The sequence below is a fragment of the Apodemus sylvaticus genome, chromosome 4 (assembly GCF_947179515.1).
Source record: "Apodemus sylvaticus chromosome 4, mApoSyl1.1, whole genome shotgun sequence".
In the NCBI taxonomy this organism is placed as follows: domain Eukaryota; kingdom Metazoa; phylum Chordata; class Mammalia; order Rodentia; family Muridae; genus Apodemus; species Apodemus sylvaticus.
The window spans coordinates 29,881,093-29,907,916 of NC_067475.1; the positions used below are offsets into that span (position 1 = coordinate 29,881,093).

The 26,824-nt window shown below is 39.1% G+C and overlaps 1 protein-coding gene and 1 pseudogene across 3 annotated transcripts in view; one reads left to right on the forward strand and one right to left on the reverse strand.

Moving 5' to 3' along the window:
- The window catches only part of Tbck (TBC1 domain containing kinase), a 146,671-nt gene that overhangs the window by 56,210 nt on the left and 63,637 nt on the right, over positions 1-26,824 (reverse strand). For all 3 annotated transcript variants that reach the window (XM_052179226.1, XM_052179224.1, XM_052179225.1), the window contains exons 21-23: positions 23,391-23,427; positions 22,426-22,587; positions 5,596-5,771 (exon numbers count right to left, since the gene is read on the reverse strand). In XM_052179226.1, coding sequence (XP_052035186.1) covers positions 5,596-5,771; positions 22,426-22,587; positions 23,391-23,427 — 375 coding nt within the window. The remainder of the gene's footprint in view (positions 1-5,595; positions 5,772-22,425; positions 22,588-23,390; positions 23,428-26,824) is intronic.
- On the forward strand, positions 17,646-18,253 carry LOC127682451 (uncharacterized protein C19orf84 homolog; annotated as a pseudogene).

Sequence of the window (26,824 nt, forward strand, 5' to 3'; positions counted from 1 at the left end):
CGTGTGGTACATTTGTGATCCCAGCATTGGCAATGTGGATGGAAGAGGTCAGCTAGCTTGGGCTAAACCTCACAAGTTCCATCCCCACCCAAAATATGATGGAACACTAACCAAGGTTGATCTCTGATCTCTGTATTCACACCCCCAAATGAAAATCCACTTTAGCATATTCACCAAAATTTCAGACCTTTACTTACTGTTTTCTTCAATTAGAAAACTATGACCCAAATTCTCAAGCAGACCATTTTTTTTTTTACTATTTAAGGAAAAACTGGATGGGAGAGATCTTGGCAGGACATGAAATAATTCTTTTGGCAATTCTTTAGTGGCTTGAAAGTCAGAATGGTATTAAAACTAAGAAGTAAAGGTCAAAGTGAAATTTTAAACTAAAATTACTAGGGTAAACCTGCCAGGAAGATTCCTTCTTTAGAAAGCAGCCACCAACTCTCCCCACTGCCTTACTGCTTGTGAGTTTTGTGGAAGTACTGCAGCCAACACTGTGAAGACAAGGGAACCCAAGAGCATGGCATGAGTCACACAAGTAACTCAGACTCAGAAGATTAGTGTCATTAAGTTCTGTAAAGTTTACAATGTTGAATTTTTTTAGCCTTTAGTTAACAAGCATGTAAAAATTATTACTAGTTTAAATTCTTGGAGTTGGATACTGTGTATATTATTTGTAAAATGACTTTGGTAAGCCTAAGTATTATGATATGATAATCTTGCCAACTTGCCTGGACTAAGAAATGTACAGAAGAGATTGAAATATACTGCTCAGCGTATTTGTGACACTTCCAGGGATGAGTAGATCAAGAGCTTCTGATTAATGAATTAAACCACAGGTGGGTTCACATGCTGGCATTACTGAGAGGTGGGAAGGGCAGCAGCAGGGCCAAGCTGGAGGAAGCAGGTCACTAGGGCTGTGTCTTGCCTGACCTCTCTCTTTAACCTCTTTTCCTGCTTCCTGATTCATCATATGAACTACTGTGTTCTACTACATGCCCTCTGAGATAACAGACCAACACCTCTGAAACTGCAAGCCAAAAATCAATCTTCATTCTTTGAGTGTCTCTGTATTTGTTACAAAAATAAGGTCAGTAACATCTGTGTTTGCACTTATAAATAAGTAGTAAGTGCAGAGACTGGATTATTCAGTGCTACATGACAAAAAAACAAGCAGGTTTGAAATTTGAAGCCAATTGTATGAAACAGTAAACATGTTTTTTCTATTGTAAAAGAATTTTAAAGAATCAGACACAAGCAAGGTATGGTAGTGTAGGACTTTAAACTCAGTATCTGGGAGGCAGAGGCAGGAGAACCACTGAATTCCTCACTATGTAGCCAGGACACATAGTAAGTCCCTATCTCAAAAACAATAAAATGAAAACAAAAATGTCTAACATGACAGTATAATGTTGCATGAGTTGAAATTGGGATTATCCTAATTTTGATGAATACACAGCACAGATTTTTTTCTCTCTACTTTCCTTTATATTAACATTTAAATTTGAACCTTAAAAATAGGAAAGAGGACCAAATATCAGATTGAAAATATTTTATATTGGGGCCGTGGAGACGGATCAGTGGCTTGAAGTACTTGCTGCTCTTCCAGATGACTGGAGTTCAATTCCCAGCACCCTCGTGGTGGCTCACAGCCATCTATAATTCATGTTCCATGGGATCAGACACATTCTTATAACCTCTAAAGGTATGAGACACATATGTTGTACACATACATACAAGCAGGCAAAGCATGTCATACATATAAGACATTCATACATATAAAATTTCCCTTATGAATATCGATGCAAAAATACTTAATAAAATTCTCACAAACCGAATTCAAGAACACATCAAAACAATCACTCATCATGATGAAGTAGGCTTCATCCCAGGGATGCAGGGATGGTTCATTGTAATCCTACTATATATGCAAACTCTAAGAGAAAAAAAACCTCACATGATCATCTCATTAGATGCTGAGAAAATCTAACACCCCTTCATGGTAAAAGTCTTGGAAAGATCAGGAATTCAAGGTCCATACTTAAACATAGTAAAAGCAATATACAGCAAACCAGTAGCTAACATCAAACTAAATGGAGAGAAACTTGAATCAATCCCACTAAAGTCATGGACTTTAGGCTGCCCTTTCTCGCTACGTGTTCAATACAGTACTTGAAGTTATAGCCAGAGCAATTAGACAACAAAATGAGGTAAAAGAGATACAAATTGGAAAGGAAGAAGTCAAAATATCACTATTTGCAGATGATATGATAGTATACTTAAATTCCCCCAAAATTCCACCAGAGAACTCCTACAACGGATAAACTTCAGCAAAGTGGCTGGATATAAAATTAACTCAAACAAACCAATAGCCTTCCTCTACTCAAAGGATAAACAGGCAGAGAAAGAAATTAGGGAAATGGCAGCCTTCACAATAGTCACAAATAACATATCTTGGTGTGACTCTAACCAAATAAGTGAAAGACCTGTATGACAAGAACTTCAAGTCTCTGAAGAAAGAAATTGAAGATCTCAGAAGACAGAATGATCTCCCATGCTCATGGATTGGCAGGATTAATATAGTTAAAATGGCCATCTTGATGAAAGCAATCTACAGATTCAATGCAATCGCCATCAAAATTCCAATGTAATTTTTCATAGAGTTGGAAAGAGCAGTTTGAAAATTCATCTGGAATAACCAAAAATCCAGGATAGTGAAAACTATTCTCAATAATAAAAGAACATCTGTTGGAATCACCATCCCTGACCTTAAGCTGTATTACAGAGCAATAGTGATTAAAAACTATATGGTATTGGTACAGAGACAGGCAGGCAGATCAATGGAATAGAATTGAAGATCCAGAAATGGACCCATACACCTATGGTCACTTGATCTTTGACTAAAGAGCTAAAACCATTCAGTGGAAAAAAGACAGCATTTTCAACAAATGGTGCTGGTTCAACTGGTGGTCAGCATGTAGAAGAATGCAAATCGATCCATTCTTATCTCACTGTATAAAGTTCAAATCCAAGTGGATCCATATAAAACCAGATATAATGAAACTCATAGAAAAGAAAGTAGGGAAAAGATTTGAGCACATGGGCACAGGGGGAAATTTCCAAGACAGGTAAAGGACATTGTTAATAAGACAAAATGGCAACCAAGAGATTGGGAAAAGATCATTACTAATCCCACATCAGATAGAGGGCTAATATCCAATATATACAAAGAACTCAAGAAGTTAGACTCAAGAGAACCAAATAACCATATTAAAAATGGGGTACTGAGCTAAACAAAGAATTCTCAACTGAGGAATACCGAATGGCTGAGAAGCACCTAAAGAAATGTTCAACATCCTTAGTCATCAGGGAAATGCAAATCAAAACAACCCTGAGATTCTACCTCCCACTGGTCAGAATGGCTAAGATCAAAAACTCAAGTGATAGCATATGCTGGCGAGGATGTGCAGAAAGTGGAACACTCTTCCATTGTTGGTGGGATTGCAAGCTGGTACAACCACTTTGGAAATCAGTCTGGAGGTTCCTCAGAAAATTGGACCCAGCTATACCATTCCTGGGCATATAACCAAAATATGCTCCAACATATAACAAGGACACATGCTCCATTATGTTCATAGCAGCCATATTTATAATAACCAGAAGATGGAAAGAACCCAGATGTCCTTCAACAGAGGAATGGATTCAGAAAATGTGGTATATTTACACAATGGAGTACTACTCAGATATTAAAAACAATGATTTCATGAAATTCTTTAGCAAATGTATAGAACTAGAAAGTATCATCCTTAGTGAGATAACCCAGTCACAAAAGAATACACTTGGTATGCACTCACTGATAAGTTAATATTAGCCCAAAAGTTCGGAATACCCATGATACAATTTGCAGACCACATGAAGCTCAAGAAGGAAGACCAAAATGTGGATGCTTCAGTCCTTCTTAGAAGAGGGAACAAAATACTCACAGGAGGAAATATGGAGTCAAAGTGTGGAGCAGAGACTAAAGGAAAGGTCATCCAGAGACTGCCCCACATGGGGATCCATCCCATATACAGACAGCAAACCCAGACACTATGTGGATATCAAGAAGTGCTTGCTGACAGGAGCCTGATATAGCTGTCTTCTGAGAGGATATGCCAGAGCCTTACAAATACTGAGGCCAATGCTAGCAGGGAACTATTGGACTGGTATGGGGTCTCAGTGGAGGAGTTAGAGAAAGGACTGAAGGAGCTGAAGCGGTGTGCAACCCCATAGGAAGAGCAACCATATCACCCAACCAGACCCCTAGAGCTCCCAGGGACTAAACCACCAACCACAGGGTACATATGAAGGACCCATGGCTCCAGCTGCATATGTAGCAGAGGATGGCCTTGTTAGGAATCAATGGGAGAAGAGGCCCTTAGTCTTGTGAAGGCTCAATGCCCCAATGTAGGGGAATGCCAGTACGGGGAGGCAGGAGTGGGTGGGTGGGCAGGGGAGCACCCTCATAGAGGCAGGGAGGGCATGGTATAGGGGGTTTCCGGAGGGGAAACCAGGAAAGGGGGTAACATTTGAAATGTAAATGAATAAAATATCCAATAAAAATAATAATTTTAGACACTAAATATTTACCTTTTATCCCAATAATGGCAATTCTCCCCTTGGGAGGCCTACTTGACCTTTGGGAGACTAATGAACACATTTATTTCCTAGTGTAGGTCCTTATTCTTATCTCTTGAGATCCCTTAGTAAGTTATCCTAACCTTTCTCGTATATACCCATGGAAGTGGTGCCTCTTCCTCACCCAGATCTTGATCTGTTGTTAAGAACTACAAATTGGCTGCAATGGAAAATGGGAAAAGATGCATCCAGGTATTTGGAATATAAAAAAAAAATCATAGAAAATGTCAAGTGGTAAAAAGGTGGATTCATGCAAGAATATAGAACTACAAACAAATCTAATTATGAAAAATATTGTTTAACAAGTCAATGTTTGGATTGTCTTATCATTAGAATGTTCCTTTTTACACCTTACTATCCTATTAATATACCTGGCTATCACTAAGACAATGTATGCATATTAGCTGAAATCCAATCTCATGAAAATCATTAGCATAATATAAAATTGGGATCTTTGGAACATTGAAGTTATAAATAAAAGTTAATTTGAACATATTTTGTAAGTTTGTTTAATAAGAAGGCCCATATCGAAAAGAGAATGGGATACTTTTTCAACATCATTTCCTTGGTTATGAACAAATAAGTTCCTATTAAATCAACAACTCAACATTTCTATATTTAAAAAAAAATCTTCCTTTGCTTCTGTGATCTCATAACAAGTCGGTGTATTCCTAGCTAGTATGCCTATGTAGAAAATAAAATGAAACTTGTCATTGGAGGAATATGTCCAAACAACGTTCATTACTATACATCAAAGGAGACAGAGGTCTTCTGAATTAACCATGTGAACATAACCATATACTAGGAAATAAGTACATTAAAAGATCATGAGTGACAGTATTATGAACACTAAAGATGGCCGGACATACCAGTGGCCCACCTTAGTATTGGTAACCAGTGTCTGCTAATACATACCAGGTCTGTCTTGGGAGGATCTGTACACTCAGCAGAGAAGTAAGGGGCGGAGCTTCGGACTGAGCTGCTCTCAGAGGTTGGCCTTGGAGGCTGAGCATGCTGTCTGTATGTAGCACTTTTAGGAGTCCAGCAAAACAGATTGACCGACTCGCGTACGCAGCGTTCAATGTCAATTTCTAGGTTGAAATATGAAAAGAGGAAATCGATAAAATCTAGACTGCATTGTTAATATAATTTTTTTCTAAATTTGTATGAAATGAAAACTAAATAGAAAGGAACCCAACAAAAACAACATAGGTATTAATGTGCATATTAGTGATTGGAAAGGTAAGGGGTATTTGATTATTATATCATCATATCTGTACTTAAATATATCCATCTCAATTTGTGTGGGGTTTCATATTATTTATGTATGCATGAACACCTTTGTGTATTTCAATATATCATCTAAATACCGCAAAATTTGTTTCATTTAACCACCTGATACATTTACTCTAATAAATGTTTTTCCTTTGCAAGGTAAAATAGGCACTTAGATGTAGGAATGTAACTCAGATGCTGGCTAACCACAGCTTGTAGTAAAATAAACTAAAAGTTACACTGCTATTTAGCAGCTAAATATAATATATTCATAGAAAGGTGATCAAAACACCAATCTAGGTATTTCCCATCATTTATAATTTCTTGAGTCAAATGCGCTTTTATATAGAGATGAAATGCACTCAAAGATTTAAAATGACTTTTAAAAATAAATATTTTCATCAATTTATTTCCTTTTCCTCCTCAGCTTTGAGGCAGAGGCAGTGCATATATGTGTTCATCACCGCTGCCGATCACTGCTTCTGACTGGACTGTAGTCAGGAGACCAGCAATTCTGATGAAGAATTAACCATTTCTAGACGAGGAAGGTGGAGCACAGCAGTGAAGTCCCAGATGACGGAGATGGGGTCCAGCACTGGCTAGCGCTGCCCTTCATTCATTTCTATAGTCAGGAAATGGAACTAGTCTCCCTTTGTCTGCAGTCCCATCACATCGGTTCAGATAAGCAATAGATTAAAAACATGCAATTAAAATCCAAAGACATAAGTTCCTGCTTTCTTTAGGGAGAAGTGGAGACAGACATGAAGCAGATTCGGTGGACGGTGTGTGGTTACTGCCCCGACTGGACAGAGACACCCTTAGATGACAAAGCACACTTCTGACTGGGGCTGGCAAAGGTGGCTGGCAGGGCTGGAAGGCTATTTAATCCCCGCCCCTCCTCCTGCTCTCTTTTGCTATTATTTCGGCTACGTGTTTCCTGGCACTGATGTTCAACCTCCTACACAGGCCCAAAGGCAGCGGAGTCAAGTAAGCACAGAGCCAAAGCTGATGTGACTCTTTCCTCTTTTGAAGCGGTGTGTCTCAAGTGTTTTGTTGTAGAGATAGACCACTAACAAGTGAATGCCGTATCGTTTGCCTTCACGAGGTGGAGAATCTTTGGAGAAGGGAAACAGTATTTATTGGGTCCCTACTTTCAAACATGGCTGTCTATTGTATGTTCTTGGTCCATTTAATTTTCACAATGATCCCAAAGTCAGGTCATCCCTACTCCAGCCATTTCTGTTGGAAGAATGAGCTAAGACAGTAGGAAGCAAAGCACTGTTAGGAGTGTTGCTCAGGCAGATGTCTGAGCTCCTAAAGGATCACATAGGCATCCTGACTCATCAACGGCAGTTCTGGAAGCATCGGCCACTCATTTAGGCATTACTTTATCTGCTCTTAGCGATTTTTGCCAACTTCACTGCTGGTTACTTCCACAGCTGCACAAAACGGTCAGATTTTAGATTTATACTCCATGTTATTCCTGACATACAATTATATAAAAAGTTAAACAAGATTTGAGACATAAGTGAATTTATTTCAATATGATGCCAATACAATGAAATGTGTTTTTAAACATTTCTACCATTACCAACCTGAAAACAAACACCAACTACAAGAAAAATATGTTAAGAGTTGTCCCTGCATGTTTACAAGGGACTATGAACAATTACTTTTAGAAAGCTTTCAATTACAATAATTGAGATTTAATACTGAATAGCTTAAGAGAAGAAATGATCAATTATATAAATTTTGTATATTTAATATATGTGGTACCCTCAGGAAAAAGAATTTCCATAACAACATTTTGTATCTCCAGCCTTCAAATTGGTTGACACATCAGTCACCCAGCAGAAGCTTCAAATCAAGTCAGTGATCCTTAGCAGCAGCACAGTCCCACCCTGACAAAGGCAAAGCAAGATGCCAGTCTCCATCTGATTCTGACTCTGTAGCTTTGCATGGTGTGCAGTGAACCCTGGAAGGCTGCAGAGGTCCCGCCCAATTCAACCGTGGATAGCCCTTTCTCCATTCATCTAACTTGTCCATCTTCAAATCTTCCCATAATTAAAGCATAACACACATGTAGCTTATAAACTATCAGATGTGCAATCATTTTTACAGAGCAATCTTTCATCTGCAGTACCAGCCTTAAAAAAATATCTTACATTTGTAAATAGAGCATGAATCCCATGTTAAGGTCTCTCAGGTTTGAATCAAGACCAGAAGACCATTTTGTGACTGAATGAATTTTCTAACTCCCACTTTCTTCATCCTAAGTGATCAGTATCATCTCTTAGAAAAACTCAGAAGTATCTTTAACATGATAAACACACATCTCATGTTTACTATGGGAGGAAAGTCAGATTTAAAAAGCTGCCTCCCTTGAAGCCCTTGCTTCTTTTGCCTTGATGGGAATGATGGCTGCTTAGGTCTACTGAATCCCTGATGTCTGGACATTCTTTCATTGGTATGTAAGTCAGATTCATTCTCTCTCTCTCTCTCTCTCTCTCTCTCTCTCTCTCTCTCTCTCTCTCTCTCCTCTCTCTCTCCTCTCTCTCTCTCCTTCCCTCCCTCCCTCTCCCTCTCTCTCTGGCTCTCCTTTATTTTTTTGGAATGGGGGTAAGACATTCATTTCATTCATTTGCTTGATTTACTTCATCTTGACAGGAGTCTCCTCACCCCCCAGGAGCCGGCATGCGAGTGCACAGACAGCCACACAGTTTTACTCTGCCTGAAGGTGGCTTCGCTGACGGCAGCGCCTCAGGGTTGGCTGTTCTTCCTTCTGAGTTACGAAGACATCTACTGTCTTTTCTAAGAAGTCAGGTCAAAATTGAATTTGAGAAAATTGGCATGATTTATGCCTTCTATGTACTCTCAGGATCTTGGTACTCTCAGACTTCATAACAATATAATAACAATATCTACTTAATAGAGTCATGTTTTTCTTCAAAAACGTTTCAAAACTGTTAAACTTTAAAATGGTTTTAAAGCTGTAGAAAATTCCTACATATCCAATTTCCTGTTCCCAACATGGTTGTGAAGAGAGGAACATTAATGATGCATACATTTGTTGTAAGTCTAAACATTTCTTTATTTTTCTTGTTTTTTATTGATATATTTTTTATTTACATTTCAAATGATTTCCCCTTTTCTGGGTCCCCACTCCCCGCAAGTCCCATAAGCCCTCTTCCCTAAACAACATTTCTCCATGAGAACAGGAAAAGGCCACTTAGTGCCCATGTACTAAGCTCTTACAGTATCCGAGGCGTATTACTAGTCTCCACAAAGATAATTAATGGCTCAGAAATTATGGAGTTTGCTCAAAATTTGGAGTGAGCTTCCTAGTTAGATCTAGAATGCTACATTCTTGGACAAACCTTTAAAAATTTTAAACCAGACACACACTAATAAAGAATAAAACGAAATTTAAAAAAATGAGACCCATCAGTTATTAACACTCTGTAATAAGGCCAAATCCTTTAAAGGAGAATGATAAAAGCTAGACTATAATTTATGTTTATCAATATCAACTATATAATTAACAGTAATCTGTAAAGCAGAAATGTAATATTTGTTTCTTGTGATAGAGAAACAAATAAAAAGGAACGGAGCAACAATTATCTAGATATTGGACTTGACAGATGACGGTACTAATGTAATGGTGACTATGTCAAGGGTTAAAAGGAGAATGTACTGAAGGCAAATTCATAAATGTAAAACAAAGAGGAGGAGGATGAGCAGTGTGCATGGAGATACTGTGAGAACACTCACCGTAGCTTTTCTAGTGTGTTCATAGACAGCGGTGAATACTAACGTAAAATACACTGTGGGGTTAGGACAAGTGTAGTTGTCCTCTGCATCAGCAGTACTGTGAGGTACAGAAGGCAAAGGAAATGAAGAACTTTACGAAAATCTTACGTTTGCCACAACTTTGTGTAAATTGTAGTTAGACACTACAGACCCAGAGAAATGACCAGCATACAATCAAAAGGTAAATGGAAAGCCAATAAAGTATTAAGATAATGAAAACTTTATTAGCTGTTTTCTGGGTGCTGGCCAGACTCCTCTACATGTCTATGTCCTCAGTCCAGGCTCCTTTACCTGGTCACTAGCAGAGACCTTTTCCAGGCATGTCTGAAGTCACCTGTTTCCACTCTGACCCAGTTCCATTTCTAACTCTTTCTATTAAAACCCTGCCTGGCCTTCAAGTTCTAACACCAAGAGGGAGCATTTGCTCAGTGTCAGGTCTTGGCGGCACCTGAAGCCCACGTCTGTGCTCATCCAGCCACCCCTTGCCTGGCACTTCTCCACAGGGAGCGTTCAACACGGGTGAGATAGACCTTTCTCCAGTTTCCCATCTTTCTAATGCTACTTCAATAATGATTAAAGGTTGACATTATTTTCAGTTAGTGCTGCTGCCATAATTTACAATTTCAACTCCAGATCCTCAGTTCACCTGAGTTCAGTTCATCTCATTAAAATAAAAAGAAAAATCAAAACAAGCAACAGGAAATAAAAGGCCCAACCATTAAAGCTCTTGTAGGTTGACAGAATGAGCTAAGGGAGACATTAGCTGCTACGGGAGAAGAGCATATCTATTAGAAAGGAGGAGGAAAGAATTTTCTGGGCTGATAAGATTATTGTGTATCTTCACTGGGGTGAGATTTACATATTTGCTGACAACTGCTGCAATGGGTTAAATTAGATAATTCGAATCTACACATTTCTTGAAAATATGCCTAACTAGAAGAAATAAAAAACTTTTTTTTTTTTACATATTTTCCTTTAAGGTTTCTTTATGTTTGAAATTTATCGATACTGGATTATGAATTGTATATAAACTGCTAACTGCACAAACCTTCAGGGTTTTTTTTTAATTCTTATTTTGTGTAAGAAAATGTTTACACACATGTATTATGTGTGCCATGTGTGTGCACGCCTTCTGCTAATGGAGGTCAGAAGAGAGAACTGGACGCCCTGGACTGGTTGGGAGCTACCATGATGGTGCTGCGAATGGAACCCAGGTCCTCTGCAAGAGCAGCAAGGGCTGAGCCATCTCCCTGGTCCTAGAGCTTTATTTCTCATTCTACAAAAATGTCAGAATACTGATGATTTTCAATCTAATAATTGACTGTTTTCAACAAATATGTTTTATTTTTAATGTTTTATTTATTTTTTGAGAATTTCATACAATATTTTAATTCTATTCCTTTTCTGTCCCCAACTCTTTTCAGATCCTACCCCAACTCCAAATTCATCAAATTCATGTTCTTTCTTAGAAAGTAACCAAACCACCGGGCAGTGGTGGCACACGCCTGTAATCCCTGCACTCGGGAGGCAGAGGCAGGTGGATTTTTGAGTTCGAGACCAGCCTGGTCTACAGAGTGAGTTACAGGACAGCTAGGGTCACACAGAGAAACCCTGTCTCGAAAATAACAAACAAACAAAAAACAAACAAACAAAAAAAGAAAGTAACCAAACCAAACCAAAGCACAAAAATGCATGCAGTTCATTGTGTGACCAGGTGCTCCTGAGCATGAGGCCAGGTACTTAGTGTGACTGGTATTATACCTGGTGTCACCACCCTCCCAGGACAACTGCTTCTCCCTCTCTCAGCAGCTATCAATTGTAAACAGCTTCTTGGTTTGGGGTGAACTCTGTGTTCACTCCCTTCTTCTTGCTGGGATTTTGTCTGGCTTGAACTTGCACAGGTTTTTGCATATTGTCACAGTCTCTCAGTATGTTCATATGTGCAGCCGTCCTTCAACATTTAACATTTTTGGAATGTAAATTTGTTTGTAAAAAAGAAGATAAGATGAACTCTAAGTACTGATGTCTTGTGACATGAAAACATTCCAAAATTGCTACTGTGGGACTTGGGACTCCAGAAGATAGACTAGAACAGACTTAACTCATGAGCAGAGGCCATGATGGACACAATAAACATTGTACACCATGAAGTACCCTTTACACAGAAAATTGTATCAGACCCGCAGGTTGACAGCATCTTTATCATCATCTAATATATTTAGATCAGCGGTCCTCAACATGTGGTTGGCAAGCCCTCTGGGTGTCGAATGACCCTTTTATAGGGTTGTCTAAGACCATCAGAAATCACATAAATCTTATGTGATTCATAACAGTAGCAAAATTATAGTTATGAAGAAGCAACAAAAATAATTTTGAAGTTGGGGGTTCACTGCAATTATATTAAAGGGTTGCAGTTTTAGGAAGGTTGAGAACTACTGCTTTAGATGAAGAATAATTACAATTAATATTTATATGATATAGATTCTATATCTATATCATATAGTTATAGGAGCCCAGCGACCCATATTTAAGGACTGTGTGTTAGGAGGTGGTGTGCAGTGCAAGGTGCATGAGCAAGGACGAGACGCAGTATTGGAGAGAGCAGTCGGTCGGCTTAAGGCACTCAGGGCTTGGCCATGGAATGCATTTTGGTAAAGAGCCCTTCAATAAAAGCTATTTTACTACATATATTTTTGAATACTCTTGGATAACTCTTCCTCCCATTTCTTAGTGAGCAACATTTTGAAAGTGCCCACCTCATTGTTCATACCACAGCTTTCATAAAATGCACATAATATACTACACCTTTCCTTATCACTTTCAGATCATATACAAAACATGACCAAATTCCTGAGCACACGCCATGGCCCTAACTAGCACAGTGCCAGTGTCACCACCACTGCCACAGCACACGGACCTCAGTCACTTTATCTGCCTCCTGCCTGTACTAGGGTGGTGTGAGGTTTCATGTCTTGTGCTATTTTCTAAGTTCCCTGTTTTCTAACTATGCTATCCACAGCTATAAGGCATCTTATTTATTTCTAGGTCGTAAGTGCATAATACGATGCCCGCCAGAGATGAAAGTTTGGTAAGTATGTGTTAAATGAATAAGCATAGGTATCTCAGACAGGGAGCAAGGTTTCCTTACAGCCAATTTCCATGCTTTGGGTGCTTCCTAGGTTGAAGACACTGAAACACAGCGGGTGCGTTTTCTCAGTGCCAAGCATTACCACATGTTTTCCAGACAGAACTCAGCTCTTGCCTTGTCATTTTGTTCCACAGGCAGAGTTTTTACTATACTGTCTGTTGGTGCTTAGCCTTGCTGACACTATTGCTGATGCAGATAAGGTCTTTGCATCACTTGTCCCTATCATCCTGTCCTCTTCAAACACACAGATCGTGTCTTGAACAACTTGAAGGGGACAACCAGCTTTTATGTTTTCAGAGGAGGAAGAACTACTAATATTTAGAGCATTATATTCTCTTTAACTAGGCTGTTTTCAACGGAGGCTGTTGTGTCCAAGCCTAACCAATTACAGGTCATCTTTACTCCAATCTTCAAACTAGCTGATGATTTTATTACTTAAAAATCTCTATTAGTCCCCACTAACCCCCTACAACTTTTTTTTTTTTTTTTTTTTTTTTTTTTTTTTGGTTTTTCGAGACAGGGGACAGGGTTTCTCTGTAGAGCCCTGGCTGTCCTGGAACTTACTCTGTAGACCAGGCTGGCCTCAAACTCAGAAATCTGCCTGCCTCTGCTTCCCCAAGTGCTGGGATTAAAGGGGTGTGCCACCACTGCCCAGCCAACACACATCTTAGCTCACTACTTTCCTATACCATAAGCATCACAACCCTTAGCTTGTTTCCCACTTGCAGCCTGGGCTAATGTATAGGAATCCACCCAACCACGTAACACTGCTACATTTCCAATCCTGTTGAATACACACAGCAATTCTTTGAGGAAAGTTGATTTCCCCAGCTGAAAAAATTACAGAACCAATGCAGTTAACTGGCCTGTTCAAGCAACACAATTACAGAGTAGGTAATTAAGATAACTCGAAAGTGTCAGTCACTTTAAATCATGATTCGTGAATGCTTTGTGACAAATAGCAAGGAACAGAATCCAGCAACAAGACTAGTTACACACATATACACGTATGTCATCACATATGTATACAGCCTTTGTAGGAAGTCAGCAGTATCTGTGGGATGAATGGAAGGACAGGTACAGAAATGCAGCCTTGGCAATGTCTAAGATAAAAGAAGGTATAATATTCTCGGGAATTTGGCTCTAATTCACTCCCTTTGCAAAGAGCCTATGCACATGTAATTGCTGGTACAGTTTCTAAAGCACTTATCATTCCTGCTTCTTAATGCCTGCAATGAGGAGACATGTAATTAAAAATGCAATAAATAGACGTGATCCAGGAACATTTAGACTGTTTCTCTATCTTAGTGTATCTTTTTATCAGTTGTGGTGGTGTAGACAGACTCCACAGTGCACAGCAGCAGTAGCTGCTAAACTGCAAGCCTCACACCTCAGAGGAACAAAGAGGCAGCTGGAAGAAAGCTGTAGGACAGCTCCATTTTCTCTCTTTAATACCTCATGGGGAATCAGAAATGAAACAGGAGCTTTTGATTTTTGTGGCAACTAGAACAAATCTGATAAGCGCTTCCCAGGCAATTGGAAATAAGTGAAATGTTTTTCAATTAGGTATAGTTTCTTATATTGAAATAAGAATGTTCCGGTTCTTCTCTCAAACAAGGTTCTAAGGACACTGGCACTCCAGCCCTCTCCTCCCTCTGCTGTGGCTGTGGCTGATTGCTATAAAGTGCTTTTGCTGAGCTCTGACTCAGCAGATTCACTGTATTCTGAGCCCACATGGTGCAGAAGTTATTTCTATTCTGTTGAAGACCACAGTTAAAGAGGCAACACATCAGGGTGCTTTCAATTTTTTTTTTTGTGCCAAATGTAAAGTAATACAGAGGTCAGGTGGAGGGGAGAAATAAAACAAACCCACAAGGGTTATTCTTTTACTAAAATACAAATCATATTCAGAAAATACTTGACATATATCACTTTAAATTATAAAGCAGTATGGTCTTTCAATTCTTTCTTGTGGTATTAGCAGCAAATATGAGAAACTTCAAAGTTAGTTTCTGATTTTTAAAAAAGGTTCATTTTATTTTTTGAGTGTTTCTCCTGCAAGTATGTCTGTGTACCACTTGCATGCCTGCTCACAAGAGCAACAAGTGCTCTTAAAATCTGAGCCTTCTCTCCAGCCCTAGTTTCTCATTTTAAAAGTATTTTACAGTTAATTGACTTTAATATGTAATATATACATTTTGAGTGATTTGAAAACCAAGAAATATATAAACAGCCAACAATAAGACAAATAAAACTAATTTCATTCGTAGTACGATGAAGAAAATACCTTAACAACATTGATATAAATTATCAGATAATTTGTGGACTGCTCATAAATTCTCACAGTTACAAAATAAAGATTTCTACCATGGTGAAAAGCCTTCTTACTAGGCTTTTAAAAACTTGGGATTGGTTCTAAGATGAATTATTACTTCAGTTCACTTTCTGTTTTCAAGGTAATTACAAACACTGACCAACCCTGACTTCATTTTTCTTTAGTTACAATGTATAGAAGTGTTTCTTCTCTTCACGTGTATGTGTCCCTGTATAAGCCTACCTGAGAAGACTTGATGCTGGTGGGGGTCATCCTCTACTGTGCCTCCATGTGACTGACTGAGGCCTCTGCGAGGACAGTGCTCACCAATTCTTGCCAGTGTGACTGACTAGCCAGCCTGCCCAGGGGTTCTCCTGTCTTTGCCTCCTGAGCATTAGAATTTCAATAGATAGTAGTCTACATAGTTTTCACATGGGTTTGGAGAATCTGAATTTTAGTCCTCATTCTTGTGGGACAGATGCTTTATCCACTGTGTCCCGAGTTTTATGTTTTAAGAGTACTTCTTACATTAGTGTTATGAAAAATCTCTGGCTTCCTGGAATCATGTAACATATGGAAGCCTTATGGGCCCTGCTATTGGCTTTGTATTTCCCACAATTATTTATTTTAGCTTAGAAATAATGTACTATAAGATTTTAATAATATTTTAAAATATTTTAAATATTAATACATTAAAATATTTCAAAATAATATAATAATTAAGTAGTTATATCCTGTTGCCCCATTAACAAGGCTGAATATAAACTGAGATTTCATGAAAATGAATTTATATGACATTTTATGGGGGATGAATCTCTTCAAAAGAAATTAAGTTGAACAGGTGTTCTCAGTAACACGGGTGCATAATTAGTGCGGCAGGTAGACTGAGATGCCCCTCATAGTCACAGGCTGTGAAGATTTGGTCCCCAGTTGGTGGTGCTGATTGGGAGGCTTAAATTTGAATTTCAAATAATAAATAAAATAAATATCTTAATGTAAATATGCCCCAAATAGTCATTGATTGAGACTGGATATCTTACATTTGTTTGGCTAAATCTGGAAATCGTAAGTGTAGATACATAAAATATACCTTTAAGGAAACTGGAAGATGACTCAGTCACAAAAAGTGTTTACTGCCAAGCCTGATGCCCCAAGCTCTATCACTAGGACCCACATTATGGAGGGAGAAAGCAAACTCCTACAAGTTGTCCTTTGATCTCCTCAGGTGCATTGTGGATTCGCATCTGTGCACGCATAGGCTTACACACACACACACACACACACACACACACACACACACATACATACATACATTTGTTAAAATAATAAAAATTATTTTTAAGAATGAGAGGAGCTGGGCAGTGCTGGTGTATGCCTGTAATCCCAGCACTTGGGAGGCAGAGGCAGGCAGATTTATGAGTTCGAGGCCAGCCTGGTCTATAAAGTGAGAGAGTGAGTTCCAGGACAGCCAGGGCTACACAGAGAAACCCTGTCTCAGAAAGAGAGAGAGAGAGAGAGAGAGAGAGAGAGAGAGAGAGAGAGAGAGAGAGAGGAGGAAGATATGGAAAAATATAAGGAATCAAGTACTATGTCTATGTTTCATTTTCTACCTTTTTAAATTATAATAAAAAGTAATGGATTTCAATATGGCATTTTCATATGTGTGTGTGTGTATATATGTACATATATACATATAATCTTTATTGTAGAGTGTAGTCAAGTGGCATATTTTTATCTCGTTACATACCATAGAGGAAAAAACAACTTTATGTAGCATAGCATTAAAAACGCTACTTTGGAATTATTTTATTCATTATATAAGGTTAATATTTCTCAATTTGAAGCCATGAACATGTAACATTATGAATGATGAACATTTACTAGCTTTTACGTACTTGTTTAAGCCTTAGCAAATAATGCTTAGATAGGAGAAGAAGGCCTTTTAACTCTGGAATGATATAAAAATGGTGGTACTTTTCCTTCACATGAGTATGATGAAATGCTAAACCATTATTTAGGCTCCCCACTTAGGAAATTCTAAACTCGCCATTAAAACTTTTACTGAAGGGAAGCTTAAAAATCTTCTATAATAAAACAAATACTGCAACTAAGAATTTTTCAGTCAAATATTAATTCCTTCTTTCAAGCAGTATTCAGAACTTCCCTTTAAACAGCCGTCTCCTTTAATATATTCAATATTTCTTTCCAAAGTAGTTTACATATTTCCATTTATTTCTTGTAATGTCTAAGTAACAGCTCAATCTCCGAGGACGCTGAGTCCTCTAATGCAGACATTTCTTTCTGCAGGTTCTCTAGGAAGAACTTCTTTCCTGACTCTGAATCCTCCCGTCTTTGCAGGTGCTCAGGTGTGCTGTGATTTGTACATTAAGAATTTACGTGAGAGACACAGTTGAGGAGATGGAGGAGCTGAAAGACGGGGCTTTGTGTAATGGGGACAACCTTTCCTTGCCATCAGCTGAGACTGAGTCATTCCCTTCTTCAGCCACCCCAGCCCTGCCACCCTCACTCCTGAGCACCCTAGGCCCAACCCACCTGGGGCTCCCCGAGAACTGGCCTCTGTCACTGTACCCATCCCCCGAGACACCCTGTCCTACCTCCTACACAGTACCCTGCTGGGGACCTACAACCTCCAGCAGCCCTCACCCCCTTGCTCCTGCTCTGCCCAGCCAAGCCACATCCGGCCAGACACAGTCAGGAGGCCACCCAGGAGATCCAGCCAGGCCCGTGGGGGCTGGGGCAGGTCACAAAGGGGCAGTGGAAGAGCTGAAGAGCAGGAGAGGAGCATGGCAGGGGGGCCTGGGGCTGGCCCCAGAACCCCACCAGTGACATCACCATCCCAGATGGGCAGAAGGAAGCTGTTGGACTGTCTGAAGACTGAAAGACAGACTCCTAGGACCCCGAAGAGTATCCAGTACCTGGTCACCCAGAGATGTTCCCAGAGCCCAGTGTTGTTAATACTTCAGAGGTACCCTGAGAAATATTTCTACCATCTCCCCAGTTCCTAGACTACAGCCTCTGAAGGCCTTCTGCAGATCACCTGGTAAAGCCCAAATCAGTCCTAGAAATAAGAAAGCTCCAGTGCCCAGATTCATAGCTTAATTTTAAAGGTAATTTCTCATTAGTTTTCTCTAACAATGAATTCTTATGCATAAGAATTCTTCAAGAATTTTTAGAAATAGCTAAGAGGGGAGATTAATATATTCATATTATTAAGAAGGCAGTACATTATATTTGAATAAAAATTCAAGAGCATAATAATAATAACAATAATAGTAAAAGTATTAATAACATTTACAATTTATATCGCATCTGTCCTCTGCTGCTTTAAGTCCTTTATCTGTACTGATTTAACACAATGATCTACTGATAGGAAATATTGTCATTCTCAGAGTTAGAGATGAAGAAATGGATACAGAGGTTAAACCACTTCTCTAAGGTTACCATTACCTAGTTTGGTAAATCCTCAGTGGGATTTTACTGCAACACAAAATATTTAGAGAGTTAAACTCAGTGCTGATCCTGGCCTTAAAATTAGAAGTACAATATAGTTAGCTTATCTATCCCTTGTAGGTAGACTAAACTACAATTTGTTTCAAAAGTGTTTAACACTCCTATTGTGTAATACCTTGAACATGTTAGTTGTGTTTGTGTTGGTCTGCATTTACATTTTAGGGCTGTCAATGGCTACTTCCAAAGTTCAAGCAACTTTCAAGTTGGGAATTCAGTATGCTAAAAATTGAAATTCTTTAAATCTACTTGAGAACAATCCTATCCTAGTAAATCTTATTTAAAACAAAACATAGGTCACTTAAGGGTAAATGCATTTCTCATTAGTTTTTCTCTCTGAGAGGAATCACATACAGTGAGTACATAGTGATGAGCGAGATTAACCGTGGGTGAGGGCGCTGCCCATCAGCAGACACATCATGGTTCCCAGGTGGAGAGAGGGCTGCATTTCAGCTCCTTAGTTCTAACATACGCACATGTTATGACTCTGCCTTCGGAGGCTTCACAAACTGAGCTGTGCTAGCACTGGTCACTAGTTTGCCTATAAGCCATCAGCACAGATGTGCTCACCAGCATTCATGGGAACGCTTCTGCTCGGAAGGAAAGCAACCAAGTTTACTGGATTTGAAAATGCACAATCAGCATTTCCAGCATACTTATTTTCATAACTGACCGAAAAATTCTTTTAATCCTGATCAATCATCCTCTTACTTTGACAAGCTGGGATGACAAGGAACCATCTGTGGTCACAGACTGATTCTGGGTTTGTGAAACTGGCTTCTTTGTTTTGACTCATATCCAACCCCTGCAAACATCACAAAACCTTGATATTTCACTATCTCCCAGAAAAAAAAGAAAAAGAAAGCCCAGAACTATTATTGCTCAATGCATGAAATAGCTATTTTAATTAAATTTGATAAATTGGATGACATTTTTAAAGATGGTAGAATAGAAGATATTCACTGAATATAAACAAAGGTAGGTGACAGATTCCTTATTTCTCTTAAAAGTGCTTAATAAATATATAATCTCAAAACTCCCTGGGCTTTTGTTTGGTGTTTGGTGACCTTCTCCTGGACAGTTTTAAGTGCAGTTACTATTATTACATCCTGTGCTGCCTGAGAATATTGACAGCATCAGTGGAACCAGGAAAAAACACAGAACCAGGAAATTGTGAGGAAATGTACAATTTTTGAATTAAAAAAAGAAACAAAAGACACTTAAAGAAATGTTCAATGTTCCTAGACATTAGGGAAATTAAAATCAAAATGACTCTAGATTCCATCTTACACCAATTAGAATGATTAAGATCAAAAACTAAATTGCCAGCACATGCTCCACTGCTGGCAGGAGTGCTGAGGTGAACAGCTACACGAGAAACCAATCTGGAGGATTCTCAGAAGACTGGGAATAGTTCTACCTCAGGACAGCTGTACCACTCCTGGGCATAGACCCAAAAGATGCCCCACTATACCACAAGGATACTTAGCCACCTATGTTCATAGCAGGTTTATTCATAAAAGATAGAAACAGGAAGCAACCTAGATATCCCTCCACTGAAGAATGGATGCAGAAAATGTGGTTTGTTTACACAATAGAACACCATCCAGCTATTAAAAACAAGGACATCATGAAATCTGCAGGCAAATGGATGGAACTAGAACATATCATCCTTAGTGAGGTGATCCAGTTCCAGAAAGACATACATGATATATACTCACTTAAAACTGGACATTAGCCATGATGTACAGGCTAACCATGCTGTAGTCTACAGATCCAAAGAAACTAAGTAATAAGGAGGGCCCAAAGGGGGAATGCGTGAATCTCAATCAGAAGGGGAAACAAAATAATCATGAGGATGAATGAAAAGAGGGAACTGGCTGGGAGAGAAGGTGAGGAGAAGAACAGGGATGACAGGGTGTATGTGAGGGAGCAGGAGAGGGCTGGGAGGGAGAATGGAAATCAGTGGGGGGTATCTCTGGGAATAGCTGCAAACCTGGACTGGGAAGGCTACAGGGGTCTATGGAGGGGACCCTAGCTGATTCCTACCAGTGGGAGGGTGGAAACTTAAGTGCCCACCTCCTGTAGTCAAGCAGGATTTCCAGTGGAGGAAGATGAACACCAATCTACTCACAAAACCTTCAACCTAAAACTTGTTCTGACTACAAGATGAATAGCAACTGGTAACCCATGCTATGTAAGAGAGCCAACCCCTGACACTCTGCTATGCTTGCAGATAGGAACCTAGCATAATTGTCTCCTGAGAGGCTTTATCCAGCAGCAGATGCAAACAGCTATAGAGACGCACAGCCAACATCAGGTAGAGCTTGGAGAGACTTGCAGAAGAGTAGGGGACAGAACTGAGCGAGCAGGAGGGGTCAAGTACACCACAAGAAGTCTTAAAGGTCAACTAATCTGGGCCCATGGAGGCTCACAGAGCCTGAGCCACCAAACAAAGAGCATACATGGGCTGGACCTAGGCACCATACATATTTGGAGCAGGTGTGTATCCTGGTCTTCATGTGGGCCCCTAACAATTGGAATGGGAACTGTCTTTGACTGTGATTCCTGCCATTGGATCCCCTGCCCCTAACTGGATACTACCTGGTGGGCCTCAGTGGAAGAGGAGGTACTTAGTCCTGCTGGGACTCACTGTCCCAGGGCAAGGAGATACTGAAGGGGGATTCCCCTTCTCTGAGGAGAAGGGAAGGGATAATTGGGGAAGGGTTTTGTTAGGGTGGAACTGGGAGGAGAGAAGGGAGGAGGGACTATGATTGGGATGTAAAGTGAATAAATAAATTAATGGAAAAAGATGTATTTTTATTTTATGTTTATGAGTGTTTCTTGCACGTAGTATATGCACCACATATGTGCTTCATGCCCACAGAGGCAGGAGGATGTCACTAGATCCTTTAGAACTTGAGTTACGGATGGTTATTAGCCACCGTGTAAGTGCTGGGAACCAAACCTGGGTGGATTTACAAGAGCATCAAGGGCTCTTAAGGGCTGAGTCTTCTTTTCAGTTCAAATTTTGTATCTTAAAACCATTTTGCTTCTTCCATACTTTGTAAATGCATTCTATCTTAGGTAACAGCATAAACCTTATCTGTTCAACACCAAGAATGAAGTCATAGTTGCCTTCTGTATTTCTACACCGAAATAGTCTTCCCAAGGGTTTCAAACTTCTTGTAAACACCTCATATAGCTTAGTCACTATCTTATATTACATATTTCTATAAAGCTTGGGTTATTTTCCTTTAAGGACAGTGTTTCCTCCTCTTAAACTTGTCAAGTTGTTACCAAGCAGCTGTGGCTGGAAGGGAGCAAAGTCCCATGTGAACTTTCCTCATATAAACACATTTCCGACACCTTCCTGAGTGGCTGTTGTTTACTTGCTATCAGCTGAAGATAAATGGATGGGTCCTAAACAAAGGGTAAATATGTTGCCCCATAGCCATGACCCTTACCCTTCTGGTGGCAGTACTGGAAATAATCCACAGTGGCTTAGTGTGACCCGAGTTAGCCTCTGCATTCCTAGGCCAGCAAAAAGCCCTGATTATCCTGACCATCAAAATAGGGTCCAAGCAGAATGTTTTTCTCATGTGCCTAAGAGAGCACATTATTTTATAGTCAAAATTACATTTAGTGATTCCTTCATTTAGACACATACCTGGTAAGTCAGAGAAGAGAAGGATGCATTCATTGAAGCCATTGGCCAAAAGACGGTCCCGTAGCTGCTGGAGGATGGCTACTCCAATACAGAATGGGAAGGAGGAATTTCCGAGCAGCAATGTATCCCAGAGGTGGAAAATTTTGTGCAGTGGAAATACATCTGTTGAAAGTTTTATAAAATATATTTAAACAAAATCCAAATTTGTCAAAAATACTATCAGCTGGATTACTAAATATATGATTATTATTACTTCAAGGTCATGGTTGTTAACTTATGTGTTAAACTGATGAAAAATTCAGAATTTTCCCCAGAATTTTTAGTTAACATTATTTATACATGTTTATATCTACAGCTGAACTTTAGAATTGCTTTATGTTTAATAAGACAACATTTTCATTGTGTATCATACACAATTACTTTATTAAATTCCTACAAAACGTCTATTAATTAAGAAATAGAGTGCTGTTCTCACTTAACAACGCCATGGCAGTCTTTCTAGGTGAGAGCATGTGGACCGCCTCACCTGCCACTGACCACGTGCCCTGAACTTAAGTATGGCTCTTCACGTGCATATCCACACCTGACTAAGTCAGTACATACTCATTACATACTCATAAAATATGGTTAATTTCTAGAGGATTCCCAGTTTCAGAAATAGTACCACATGTTAACAGAGAACATCTAGAAAGCAAGCCATTTTAGTTGAAAACTGTCATCAAAAAGTTGATGCTAAATTCTCTTCTTAAAAAGAAGTTGTATGCCACCTGCAAAATAGATTTTTAGTTTTCTGCAACATGCTCTTAATATTTAAGGCCAGAATGCTTGAAAATTTTGTCTATCAACTCTATCATGTAAGAATTTTATAGAGATGTATATTGCATTTACTTAATACTTGATAAATTTAATATTCTGAGGAGGAATGAGGCTGTGCTTTTGTTGCCACCAAGGGGGATGGTACTTACGAGTAAACATGGTGAGAAACCAAGGGATGGCGTAGAGCTGTGAGTGAACAGGAGGGAGCCCAGGACATAGATGTGGAGAAAGCAAAAGGCATAATTAGGGCGCTCATCACCAAACTGAATGGTTTAGAAGTTCACCATTTGGTTCTTCTCCAGTGATGAGATATGAAAGAACGCAGTTAGCTACAGTTATTATCCAATACATTTTATTCAGGGATCTATCTTACAAATGTGGGTAATCCATTTGCCAGCAATTACCTACAGTGTGTCTTCATTTTACCAATGAGTATGAGCAAGACCATGGCCAAATCAAATGCAATAATAGCACATAGGTCCTTATGATAGTTAATGTTTGATGTTAAATTGAAAGGATGTTAGGATGCTCAGTGAAGTGAATAAATATTATTTTGGGATGCATCTTTGAACATGTTTTCAGGTGGAATTTACTTTTAAAAAAGTGTTAAGTGGACTGTCCTTCTAGTTTGTATAAGGAACCATCCAGCCCACTGAGGATCCACAGAGTAGAAGTGGGAAAGAAGAAGAAATCCCCCCTTTCTTTTCTGCCCATTTGCTTGATCTGCAATATTTCATTTCATTCACCCATGTTCTTGGACTGGGACTACTAAGAAAAAGCCTTAAAGTTAAAAATACTTTGTGAGTGACTCCAGGCTATAGTTACCCAAAGACTCCTACTGCCAGCTTAGACAAGCGTCCTTTCCGCACCTATCAATTACAGACTAATGAGTTGAGTAGAATAGTCTTCATATTGTATACAAGAGAGTGTGTATTCTAGCCAAAGGCTAGTCAAGAACTAAAAGTAAAGATACATATTTCATTACAATATAAATACTATAGTAAAACAATCAACACTGATCACATGCTCAAGCAGACAAGTGGATAATCCTCTCTAGAGATGCTGCAAATGCCAAAAGGAAGCTTCAAAGCAACAAGTGTGCATTGTACAAATTAATAAAACCTAACGAAGTATAAGATCTATACCTTAATTTAAATTAAGAAATATAAGGTCAATATTATCACATTATTTGACCTTTATTTTAAAGATATAACATCAATTACATTACTTGTGACCATTTTGACGAAGGCCAATTGTCATTAAAATTTGTCACATTTTATTAATGCTATTATGTTATATAATTCATTCTGAATATATATGTTATATATATTCATTCAACATAAAATGTTTTGTTCTGAATGTGGATAAACTAGATGTGTTACAAGAGACTACATGCTTGGTCACTATGTAGTAAAACCTCACAAATACTGGCTAGGGCATTAATGGCAAAGATGCAGAAACTTATGGCCTCTTTTACCAAGGTAGTAGCATTCTTGTAGATAAAGGTTATTTCCTTCCTTCCTTCCTTCCTTCCTTCCTTCCTTCCTTCCTTCCTTCCTTCCTTCCTTCCTTCCTCCCTCCCTCCCTTCTTTCCTTCCTTCCTTCCTTCCACAAACACTGAACACTTAATACATGCCAAGACTGGTTGCAGGCACTGAGGATGGCAGTGACCAGGTAAGTCATAGTTCCAGTGTCCCTTGTTGAGCAGGCCCACTTCGGAGAACACACTTTTTTTCTTACTTGGCTCTAGATAACACACTTGCCGAGTTTTCTTCTGACTTTTCTCACTCCTGCTTATCCATGTTTGTTGTTTGTTGGCTGTTGGCTTTTCCCTGAGTTTCTTTATACCGCTTTGACTTTTAAATACAGAACTGTTACAGCTAAGTTCCCAGAAACTTGATTTTTTTCTACTTTTCTTAAAATACTAATTATAGTATGAAAACTGGCATATTTCAGTTCTACTCCAAGCCTGCCCTCATAAATTGCAAGTATATATTTTAAAATGCCAATTTACATTTTAACACCTATGTCAAACATTTCCGTCTGTCGTTCTGTCTGTAGTCTCTTTATCAATCAACTACCTCTAATTGACGTCTTGAGACATCCTCCAAACTCTGTAACACTAAACATACATCTCTACATCCAGTGAAGAGCGCCTCCTTCCACCTGCTGGAACACAGGTGTGCAGTTGCTCCTGAGTGCCCTCTTCTTAAAAACACCATGTCTCTGTCACCAGCAATCTTGCTCTTCTACCTTCAAAGTACTGATCTGTGTTCAGTGAAAACTTCTCTACTGCAAAATCCAGATTGAAGCCACCCATCATAGGCCCACTTATTCCATAGCCATGGCTAATGTATGACACTCTATCCTTGTCCTTTAGTTTCATCCGACAAGGTGTCAGATCAGGGGTCATCATTCTATTCAAAAATATCTTGTTTCTTTGTGGTGCAGAAATAAAGCCAGTGGTGATGATATATGTGTAACACTCAAAAGACTCTCCCCTCCAGCTCCTGCCATGTGGTCTCACGCGCTCCATCCACAGAGGATGCTTCTTCAACATTTTGGTACATGCTTCCCATCCAGGCCAGAACTTGCTGCTCTGTGCTCGCTATTTCACTTTTGTAAGGAAGTGATTCAAAAATCACCTTTCCTGAGAGCTTTTCCTGGCAACCTCATTTAAAAATTCAACTCTTCCTTCATTCAAACACTTAACACATATGTCCAAGTTCAGCTTGTCTCTATTTCCCTAAAATTTACCAATATATACTTAATATATATAACATACACTGAATGTATTACATTGTCTATTTTCATAGCTCTTTTTTTCATGACACCTGCTTATTTATTATTTATTTAGGCTTTTATTTGCAAATATGCATTGTAAAAGATCTTTATTTAGTTGCCTTCTAATTTTTCATATTTTATTAGAAATTTACATGTGAGAATTTTGCTAGGATGAATGACGTGCACCATGGAAGTGCCTGGAGGCCAGGATCAGATCCCTTGGAATGGAGTTAGACGACAGGACTGTGAGTCACCATGTGAGTACTGGGAGGAGAACTTGGGTCCTCTGCAGCAGTTCCTAACTGCCAAGCCACCTCTCCAGCCCCATCACTTTCTATCATATAATTCCACAAGGGAAAGTGTTTTTATCTTTACCTTCTCTCCTTTAATGTTTCCAGGAAATAGAGTAATATATATATATATATATATATATATATATATATATATATATATATATATATATATTTAAAATAGGCAACCAAATATCTGTTTAAACAATGAAGGAAACACACAAAGCAGATGTCAGATGGCGCACAACTGTAATCCCAGCACTCTGGGAGGTAGAGGCAGGCGGATTTCTGAGTTTGAGGCCAGCCTGGTCTACAGAGTGAGTTCCAGGACAGTCAGGGTTATACAGGGAAACCCTGTCTCGAAAAAACCAAATCCAAAAAAAAAAAAAAAAAAGAAGCAACTGCTCCTGAGATCATGCCCTCTTGAGAAGTCTTCAAAGAAGCATGAAATGAGGAAAGAACTTCATTCCGACCACTCTGTCTGGAAGAACATTTTCATATCAAATAGT